The sequence below is a fragment of the Haliotis rufescens genome, unplaced genomic scaffold (genome assembly GCF_023055435.1).
Source record: "Haliotis rufescens isolate VD_foot unplaced genomic scaffold, xgHalRufe1.0.p SCAF_19, whole genome shotgun sequence".
NCBI classification, from domain to species: Eukaryota; Metazoa; Mollusca; class Gastropoda; order Lepetellida; family Haliotidae; genus Haliotis; species Haliotis rufescens.
The window spans coordinates 24,597,405-24,608,807 of NW_025963879.1; the positions used below are offsets into that span (position 1 = coordinate 24,597,405).

At 37.6% G+C, this 11,403-nt stretch overlaps 1 protein-coding gene across 9 annotated transcripts in view; it reads right to left on the bottom strand.

The window, feature by feature from the left end:
• The window catches only part of LOC124123519 (COP1-interactive protein 1-like), a 121,974-nt gene extending 111,086 nt beyond the window's left edge, over positions 1 to 10,888 (bottom strand). For 6 of the 9 annotated variants that reach the window (XM_048399045.1, XM_048399047.1, XM_048399046.1 and 3 more), the window contains exons 1-3: positions 10,585 to 10,888; positions 7,839 to 7,988; positions 6,866 to 6,886 (exon numbers count right to left, since the gene is read on the bottom strand). In XM_048399045.1, coding sequence (XP_048255002.1) covers positions 6,866 to 6,886; positions 7,839 to 7,988; positions 10,585 to 10,755 — 342 coding nt within the window. In that variant the 5' untranslated portion in view covers positions 10,756 to 10,888. Of the gene's footprint in view, positions 1 to 1,387; positions 1,787 to 6,865; positions 6,887 to 7,838; positions 7,989 to 10,584 lie in introns of those variants that run through there. The other 3 variants (XM_048399050.1, XM_048399044.1, XM_048399049.1) reach the window with 2 other exon arrangements.
• Between the last annotated feature and the right edge of the window lie 515 nt (positions 10,889 to 11,403).

Below are 11,403 nucleotides of genomic sequence, written 5' to 3' on the forward strand. Positions count from 1 at the left end.
ATACAACTATATACTTCAGTATCAGGATGTTGCTTACTAAAAGTACAACAATGACACAATTCTTAAACAAAACAAAATGTTTTTGGTGTTGATATTTAACTATTAAAGCTTTCAAGGAACAGGAAAACAATAACAAGACCAGACTTGCAGTGTTACATTGGGTCTGGCAGTGGTATCACCGGCCATGCTAGTCAGGCATTGAGACGTAATGGGATGGGCTGGCGATAACAATTAAATTAACATGACCGTAACCTGGTCATGAATATAGTGTATTCTCCTCAGGGAGTTCAGATATAAATTTTGGATAAGTGGAAGCACAGTGGATAATTTAAGCATGTTTAGCAATGACATGACAAATGGTCATATATGTTTTAGCGTAGACATAGTGTGTTAGCGCCATGGTAAGTGATACATGGTAATTTATGGCAAGATTGTCACTACAACTTGTGATATCAGTTTGAATAAGGACTGAAGTATGTCCTCAAAGTCAACACACCATTATCATGATTACATTTCCTCACATCTTACAATGCCAACCAAATCTATTTCATCAACATTTTTAAGCATTCACACTTAAAATACAACCACACAGTAAACAGATTGTGTTTTTGTATTTCTGGACACACATGTAACATTAATTTTCCCATTATACATGTGCTGATGGAGAAATGTAAGTTATCCAGACCATTCATTCATTTGATGCAAAGTCCAGTCATTGCACACCTATAGTATATGGATAATCATGTTAATTACAAGTCTCAGGGTAAGAACATGTCTCATTAGGGCTGGCGTAGTCCACCTGGGCTGCCTTACATCAGCAGGGTTAATGAGTGTAACACTAACAGGTCTGGGTCTACAACGCTAGACTCAGTACTGCTTCATGTATACAAAACAAAGGGAGAGAGAGAGTGGTTGGGTTTAACGCCGCTTTAACAGTATTCCAGTTATATCAAGGCATGTCAGCTTAATGTGAGAGGAAAGCCCGAAACAAAACAAAGGAAAGTCAAAGAGCCCTGGTCAATATTCCTAGTGTTACTGCTCAATGATTTAAGAGGCCTTGTATCATAAAACAATTGTAAAAAATATTAATATTTTTTATATTTGTATTGTCATTATTAATATAATTTTATGTCATAAAAACACCCCTTGAAAAACACTGATAAAATATTCATTAAAAATATTAATATTTTTTACAAATATTTTGTCAGTGTTTTTCAAGGGGTGTTTTTATGATATAATATTATATTAATAATGACAATACAAATATATAATATTGATAATAAAAAGCTGCCAATAATTTTTGAACCAATATCCTGTTAACTGATAAGGAAATAAATTTGACAGCATAATTCAGATGACAAGCCATTGTGACGATGCAACAACTCACTGCCACATTAGCTTGTTCAATGGGTTCCTTCCAAGTGACTCGCTTGTTTAGTAGAGGACTACCACAGGGGCTCCGTATCGGGCTCCGGCTCGGGCTCCGGCTCGGGCTCCGCAGCCGATACCTATCCTCCCGATCCATTGAGGTAGTTCCTGTTACCTGACCATCACACTCTTGATCACTCCACTGTTAATTAGCACTCCCAACACAGACCTCCTCTCCCAGTGTCCAGCCACACTCAAGCCATAATGTACGTTGGCTAAGTTTATGTCCCCGGCTTAGCTATGAACCAGTACCCCACACAAGTAAAGCTATTTACTTTACAGTTCTACCCTAGCCAGGCTTCACCGACTCTCCTTCTTACTCCAGCCCGGACCCATTGTTGCTACAGGCGACTCGGAATCGCCTATTCAATGCCCATGATAAATAGGCTAAAAGTTGATTCTCTTATCAGGACTTAGCTGTGGAGCGCGAAAGTTTGACTTGGGGAACAGACAGGTCCCCGCATGTAGTTCTATAACCGCCAGGCTGGTGATTGTCAACATTCTCAGCACTCGTTCTGTGTAATAGACATGTTAACATGTCCCCCAATGTCAGTACTGTGTATTGTATTGTGAAGATCTGTCCTCCTGGTGCCCTAACCTTCAGCTGTCTAATGACCTGTGTGTTATAGGTGTAAATGATGAAGTGTCTTACAGTGTCTTATAGTGCAAACGTTTACAGTCTGATACATTTATATGCAACAGCCACCCGCTGACAACTTGAGTGGAAAAAACTTGAGGAATGTGTAACTTAATGCTTGCATGTCAGATAATATAATCCTCCACATCATTCAAGCAGAAAATCGATGATCAACCAACCCTCTTGTTGAAGCAATTACGGATGACCTGACGTCTTGATGTACTGTGTGACTCTGTTTACATGACCAGATCTTATTGTCCACTAATTTCACAAGTCCAGTTTAAAAACACACAGGTGTTTCCTCTAGATGGATACGATCCCGATGATTACCTGGGGTCGGAGTTCACACAGACAAATTTACTAAACTACCCATGTTAAGAGCTCTCTTTATTTTTGAGAAATAATTGAGACTTTTTTGTTCTGAAAAAATATTTAGAACTTGAGGATTGAGGACTTTTTTTCAGTATAATGTGAAAACATCACATAATAAGGATAAACAGAGATAATATTTTAATATATTGTTATTCTATACTATTCTTGCCAGGTCTCATGAACTGATGTATAAAATGTTTTACATTAATGTTTTGCCTTCTACACAGTCTTAAAGAGAGTTTGCAAGCCATATTTGGTAAGGTAGATATTTTGGTACTCAAAAATGTAAAAAATAAGAAAATACACACCGAAGAATTATAGCAAGCATTGTAGGACAAAATATTCAATACCTATTTTCTTGGAATTGGCTTCAATCGACTGGCCCAAATAATTATCAATATTGCATTTTGTCAAATTATACACTAGTTTTAATTTTTTTAATTACAAACAAATAAAGAGAAAACTTGAAATGAGAAGGTAAGAAACATGTCTTCCTTCTAACCTGACAAAATCTATGAATATTAAAGTCTAATGAGACAACTGAAAACAGAAAACTTCCATGTCCACAATGCCTCACTTTCTTGCCATTCAGATGTTGGAAAAGGTTTGCAAGTGAATACAAGAAGTATTGATTAGAGCTCCAGATAAGCTCCAGATAAGCTGCGTATCTGCGTAAAATAAGCATCAGAAATGCAGAAATAAGCAGTAAAATAAAATCCAAGCGTACCAAATACGCAACGAACATTACAGATACGCTACAAAAATAAAACTTGTGCGTATCATCAAAATATTGTGAAGTAACCCTGCGTATTCGATTAGCAAATCAGCAACTTATTTTGAAATTATAAACAGGCATTCCGTCAACCTTGTCAAACTCCACGATGACAGTTACATCATGATCATTTGCAATCACACTTTCTTGTGGAAGTATGTGGTATTCTTGAGACCTATAAAGCTCTCAAAACCCACACGACACCAGTTTGCAGGGACTAGATGTTTTTAATTAGAATAGTGTTTTTAAATATTTAACTTAAATACCCACATGTGTAAAAACTAGTGGGTAACAGAAATTTGAATACCCAGATAGAATTACTGATACCCAATGATTTTAAAATGCATGGGTAAAATACCCACAACACCAAAAGCTTATCTGGAGCTCTGATTGATAAATGCTGAATATAAGAGACTCTCAAGATTTGTTCCCTGTGCTCCAATTGCAATTAGCAGGATTTCATATAAAAACCATTTGGTGTCAGTATCACAGTCTCCCACCTGACCATCCCATTGAAACTCTGTTCCTTTAAAAATCAGGATTCAGGATAACTGGTTTATAATGAGTGATCACTAGTCCTTGAGCCTCGTGCTAGAAATATCAAGCTGTTAAACCGCACAATTCATTCATTGATTAATAATTCAGTCATAAACTTAAGTACTTTCATGTATCAATATTGATGAACAAAGCAACAACAAAGAAACACCAGTTCATCTCTTCATTTTGCATATTTTTCACAATGGATCATGGTGGGACTACAATTTACATTCGTTCAACAGTGGATATTAAAAGTTGGGAACTTATAACTAACCAAGTTCTATTCCTTGAGCAAGTTGAGTAGCAGTGTCAGCAAGGAGGGAAATGCTCCGACAAATGCTGAATGTCACCACTAATCATGGTCATACTAAATTTATGTTTACTTCTAACTCGCCACACAACAAATCAACAAGCTGTTTTCTATGTTTTCCAGTTAAATAAAATTCAGATGAATCTCATTTTACCTCTGCACAACAAGTGTAATATACTAATGAAAATACTCAATCGTGAGTGAGTGAGTGAGTGAGTGAGTGAGTGAGTGAGTGAGTGAGTGAGTGAGTGAGTGAGTGAGTGAGTGCTACATTTAACAGTATTCCAGTTATATATGGGGGAAGTGATGCAGGTCTCAGATGTTTATTACTTTGGTGAAACCCGAGCACGGCTATGGTGCTGACAGGATTCGAACCCACGATCATAGGAGTCTGGTGTGCCCAAGGGACACAACTCTGCAAAGCGAATTGCAACGCTTCAGACTTCTGGGCCATCTGTGCACCCTTAATGATAAAGAAATCATTTGTTTACACTAAAATCTTACTGAATGCTGAAAGTAATTCTTCAGACATACAGCAATAAGCTATTGATAAACTGATATACATGTTCTTAAACTCCTAATGAAGCTATTTTTAAAACAATCATCAGGTAATCTAACAGTAATGTTTTTACACCACAAAAATTACAATAAATTCAATAAAGAAATGATGTAAGCTGCAGCATCTGCACCAAACAATAAGGCACACGTTAATAATTAAAAAAACACTTTTAGCCTAATCTGAACATAAAAGAGATCTCACCTCTTGGGTCACGACCTTGAATTGATCCAAACTCATTGCTAAATATCTCCAATCTGCACAAGGCAAAATATAGCACTACAAAAACGTCTTCACACCGAGCTGTCATATACTGTAATCCCCTTGTTTAGTCTCCAACCATAAAAAGACTCAAGCATACTCTCTTAGCTACAATTCTTGACAGTTTCCTGGCATTGTCCCCGGCTGGGAGAGTTGTGGGGAGACGGGGCTGTTCTGTGTAATCTTTGGGGGTGGTTCTGGGGGAACTCATAAGATGTCAGTGCTCAAACACGAGTTAGACGCACAGGGACTTCACAGTCACTTGGAAGACTGTCCACAGGAGAGGAAGACTCGGGAGTTGTGCGAGGCTCATGTCACAATATGTGCATGGAGGTGATGTATGGTGGCAGAGTGGAGGCGAGAGTGGGGATATAGAAGGTTGTTGTGTGAGGATTATTGCAATATTACACAACTGTTATCAGGAGAGAGTTCTCTTCTAGGCATGGGGTGTTTGCCCCCCAATGTGTCACAGGTCAGTACTTGGATGAACCAGGAGGACAGGGTCAGACAAGGCTACGAGCCTGTTCAACCAAGACTAGTGGAAATCTAGAGTGACTTCTTCGTTTCTACCAAAATCTAATTACTTTACATAACCAATTCTCCAAAACAAGCCGTGGACCAGTTGGATATGAAAATAGTGTCTCCCCTGGAAGGGTATGTACCACCAAACTACCTTGTCCAGTATTGCCAGGAGATGGTGAAGCACTCTCACTGGATTCTTGCTGTGGCACTTGGAGGAGGTTCACCTATATGGGATCAGTACTGCATATCGAAAACCCTGGCACACCATACTCCAGTGAAGTAACACATGGTTTAGGGCAGGGCAGCTTGAGTACATAATAGGTTTCTACATGACTTACACCAGCATGGGATGAAAGGGAGTTAGAGGTGGCCTGTGTCGTTCAGTGGTGTTCGGAACATCAAGTGCAAGACTTTGGACCAACATGTTCAAGATGACACAGTGATGGCCTGCCCTCAGTGCACAGGGAGTCTATGCACCAATTACAAGACTTTGGACCAACATGTTTAAGATGACACGGTGATGGCCTGCCCTCAGTGCACAGGGAGTCAATGCACCAATTACAAGACTTTGGACCAACATGACAAGAAATGGGGTATGTCCTATGTTGCTATAATAATCCTGTCTTTTCAGGTGTAATACAAGGAATTTCAAAACCATGATAACATGAGAGATTACAAGAGAGATTGAAATATACCTTACTTATACCTTTCGACTAGTGGCTCAAGTGTTCACAATATTCCTAACAGAGCTTTAAAACCATAACCATGGTAACACACTGGTGCCTATTTAATGTATAAAATTTAAATTTAAATGTATAAAATTAAAACATAAATGTATAAAAATTAAATTTAAAATTAAATTCATAAAATTTTAATTTTAATTTTTAAAATAAGAGACTCATTGCCTTTCATGCTTAACTTTGAACTACTGCAGGTACAGGTTTTTAAAATGACAGTGCAAAATCGACATTAGTTGGAAGTGGTCATATAATCTCTACAGTTAAAGTGCTAGTTCAGTGAGTTGTTTCCCACCTCTCAGTAGGAGAACAAGTGATGACAATGTGCAGATTTGACAAATCTGAATGACATGCATATCACACAAGGCAGCCAGGTTAACAGCTGATGTACAGTGCTGTACATCCCAACAAACAAGCTACAGTTTCATCAATATTATCAAGATCTATTATAAGCTGTGCTCGATACTCTTTTGTTTGAGATTGCATAATACATGTTATATGCAGAGGATAAGTTTAAAAAAATGCTTTTCTATATGATTACAAAATATAAAAAACACAATGTCAGATTTTATGTGATAAGACATAGTTGCTTTCAATCAAAATAAAATCTCAAGCATGTTTACTTTTCTCCAAAGAAATCTTGAATGAAAATGTAGATTGAATGTTCATAGAACCTCTAGGTTAAATGTGACTGACCAGAAGGTCTTTCTAAAGAACATGTAACACAATCTACCTGATGTTTTGTCTCTGTAAGCTGAAAACAACAACACAACACTGCAACACAAGACTCTAAGTCACAACAAGTTCACGTCAACATCAACAATCAAAATGATTTGATTATCTTTCATCTTACAGGTGCAATATCAGACTTGCAAGTTCTGTTTAAGGGGAAAACAATTTCAAAATATCATGACAATATTGTCATACACATGAATGATTCTACGAAGGTGTGTTTATGTGTAAATCAATGATCCGTGTCATGACCTTGTTGAACACAATGTGTGTGAAAAACAAAAATAAATTTTGGGGCAAGATGAGGTACATCCTCTTAATGTAGAATACAGCAGTAGAAACTAACACTTTTAATCCACTAGTCCTCGTAGTGATAACATATAGCAAAACCCTTAAAATTTCCCGTAGTCCTTTTGATACCTTAACCATATCATGCATATGGCAGTTTGGCAAGGACTACAGGACTAGTGCCAATGCCTAATGCTGGAATATATGAAATAAATATTACACAGAAAAATATTTAATTCTTGATCAAATCTGATTTTGCACCGTAGACCCTCTTTGAATGTCAATCTCATTCAAATCAGACCTTAGTTCTCGCTATTGCTAAACAATAGTTACCGGCTCAACGACTGAATCCATACAATCTAGACCATCTATTAGCCTTTCCAGAATGTTCTTATGTTCAGGTTTCAAATTTGTAATTGAGAATTTGTCAAAATATGTTTCGAAGCGTAGTCGCCAATTTGAAATTAGTGCCGTAAAGCACAAGAAAGCTGCCTTCTGATTGGTCATTCCATTGGTCGGTCAAAGTTCGCGCAAGGTCGGTCTGACATGACCAGTAATTGGATGTCCTCAGATCTTTGTTTAGCGGTAGCGAGAACTAAGATCTGATTTTAATGAGATTGCTTTGAATGTCAGCTTTCTGGCTTCTTGTTATAGCTGAGACAATGTAGACAAGAAAGGCAACTGACCTTCGCAGTGCCGGAGGTCTTGGCCAACTTGGACTCCAGGATGGAGACTCTCTCGTTGGCCTCTCTCTCCAGCTCCTCCACCGTCTGCACCAGCACCTGATTCTGTTCACTCAGGTCATTCACGTACGACTGCAGGATACGCACCCTCGTCTGTCAGGGGAGACAACCAGGTGTCAGCATTATCAGAAACATGACGCAGCAAATAGGGCCTTGTCAATAAATGTATATCTACAGCTGGATCTCCTGCACCATGTGAACTCAAAGTGGTAATTCAAGAACAGAATGTGGGATAGGATAAACTATAAGAAATACTCTTTCAATAAGAACATCATCTTCTAAATCCCAGTTTAGGACACAACTAAGAGCCCATCTGTTCAACAAAGCATTTCACAACATACTCTGACTTTAACGTGTGTTTATTTAGCATGCACAACACCACTGAACACCTACTGATGGATATTAGGTGGTATACAAATTCTTCATCATCATCATCATCATCATCATCAGTAAGTATGCTAAGCATTACCATGATTACTATTATTATTGTATTTTCTGTATTTTGATTTTGGCTAGGGTACCTGGGGTACATATCTGTAGTACCTATGCCGACAATGACCCCTTCAGCATCAGTTGAGTTGCAAAAAACAACAGATGTATGGGATATTTTTCCTTTATGTTGATATTGACATACATTCCTTGCAACAAAGTCTTGCCGGTTATTATACATATAACTTTTGTCAGTTGTAATTACGATATTCAAATGTCTTTTTATTCATTTGCTGTACCAAATATGTGTGAGGCCGCAAAGGTGACTGATCAAATTGTTCCATACGTTAAACATATTCGGCAATAGCAAATCATTTTTTCCAGAGTGCTATGCTTATGGTTATTATTATTTTACATATATATAGTAAAAGCTGCATTTTTTGCTATTTCTGGCTTAGTTTACGAGAAATATAAACAATAATCTTTACTTCTGACTATAAAACAATGGGCAGCAGAAGAGAAAATGCAATTTAAATGGAAAATAAACATATCTAGTGACAATTTATCTCAAACTTAACATTCTTATTGACCAGGTTTGTTATCACCTGTTCATATACCTGAATTCTCAGAAGAGATACTATGTACCTGTCTACTGACTGCATAATATGCTGTTGACCGATAACTACACCCTTTCAAGTTGTGTATGCACTAATCAACATGATCAACAACACATGTCAGTTTGGCTGTAGTGCCTTATTGTAATATCCTTTGTTATGATATACAGCTTTTCATTCTTTGATCATACAATAACTGTTGCTTCACACAAAAGTCAAACCAGTCAAAATCATTGCCCATACTGAGCAAATTCTGAATCTGCGAAGAAAAGCCCATCCCCATTTCAATACTTTTAAAGATGGAGTGTTGTTTCCCTTTAAGGTAGAAAAACTCACTTTCTGCACAAAGGACAAAACAAATATTTTTGGTTAGGTATTCTTATAATTTTCATGGGGGCAGTTGGGTAGCCTAGTGGTTAAAGCGTTCGCTCGTCACGCCAAAGACCCGGGTTCGAATCCCGACATGGGTACAATGTGTGAAGCCCATTTCTGTGGTCCTTCGCCGTGATATTGCTGGAATATTGCTTAAAGCGGCGTAAAACCAAACTCTCTTACTCACTCATTATAATTTTCATGAGTTAATTTCACGGCCTTATCATCATGATCATACACTCAAACTGGTGCCCCAATGTCTACTAATGTTAACCCCGGCCAGTGGCAAGACAGTCTTTTATTGTAAAACTAAGAGTTCATAATTATTCTGTTGGCCTGGTGATCAATGTTCTGATGTTCCAGATTCCTATTCTGATATTAAAGACACTTTTCATGTACTGGACGTGTTGGAGGCAAACCTCACTCAGGTATTAGTGCTATGCTGATTAATATGATTAACACTGATCAATACTCCAATCTGTCATTTCACAGATAAACAAAGAGGGAACAGTTTCACCAAACTCCGCCAATACCATATCATGTGTCCTGTTTGTTCAGTGAAAGGTTTGGAATTTTTCACAAAATGTCAAACCGATCTGTGACATGAGAGTGTTGTCTTGCACAAACACAGCATACGGTTTTTGAAAGGCAAATTCTTTTCAACATCAGCTGAAACCACTGGTCAATTGTTAAATGCTGGTTTAATTTGAATTACCATATCTAGGTAACTGATTAAATGTAGTGACATATGAACAATAAAACGTCTCTGATAATTCCATATTCAAGGCATAATTTGTGTGAAAAATGATACACGTTAAACTTGGTATATCAAATTTATTAGCAATGTGTATAATATATTGTGTCTCCTTACAAACTCCCCTTACAGTGTAATCTTTAATTATCAAGATGGGCTCTAATGACCATGATTACATTGACAGCAGTACACATGGTACAAGTGGGGACAAGTACAAACACAGCTAACAATATATCCTACCATGTAAGTTTCAATAAACACGGACCTGTTGCCCTAAACTTTTCCCAATGCATGTAACATGTGCAGATTTTAACTTTCAGTAACATTTACAAAACATATTTACCAATTACAACCTAGGAAAACAGGTAGAGTAATCTGTCATGTTCAGCAGGTTCAGTGATCAGTATGTTGACAAGCAATGAATGAAAGATGCACCATGTTAAACTAAAGATTGCCAACCCTTGTGACAAATAAGACGTCAAATGTCAGTACGTATCAGTGCGGACGGCATAATACTAACCTTTGATGTTTCTTCTCCTGTTTTTTCGGCTTCCTCGAGTCTTCTCAGTTTTCCTTCGTACAGACCTCTGAACTCGCCGAGCAAATTTTGCATTTGGCCACGATTTGTACCTCCGCTTCTTTCATATCTTCTGCTCACCACAGATGTTTCCGAGCTGTATCTTTCTGACATTGTGGTGAAAGTTCAATTCGTTGTACGCATAGAAATTTGTGGAGTGTATTTCAAAGGCTATCAACTACATGCTCAGTTTCAAACATCACCCTGTACCGACTCCATTTGTAAACATCAACGTCGCCATGATAGATTTTCTTGATGATATGTTACGACGATTCCGGTTGGTCCATTCGTCAGACGTACCCTAGTTAAAGAACATTGCGATTGGTCCACCTAATCGGATCTCGATCTTGGCCTTGCTGCACATTTGATGGAACAGATCATCGCTGTTTTCAACAAGCAGATAGGGGTGTCTAAATCGAATTTCCCTAAAACAATAAACGAGCAGTTAAAAGGACACACACCTTTAAACAAATCGTATGGTTTCGAATTAATATTTTACTTGCTTATACAGTTAACCGTTCATTATAGAACACCACCCCTGACCGCGAAACAAGACGCAACTTGCTAATCAACCGTTTATCGACAGGTGCTACTGATAATGGAACCCTATTGTCTTTTGACAAAACATATTTTCAGCTGTTGGTATTCAAGTGAAAACGACTTAAAGAGGAAATTTATTATCTATTACAAAAATGGATGTTCTTTTGATAAAAGCTATATAGATAAATATAAATTCCAAATGTAGATATATATTATTAATAA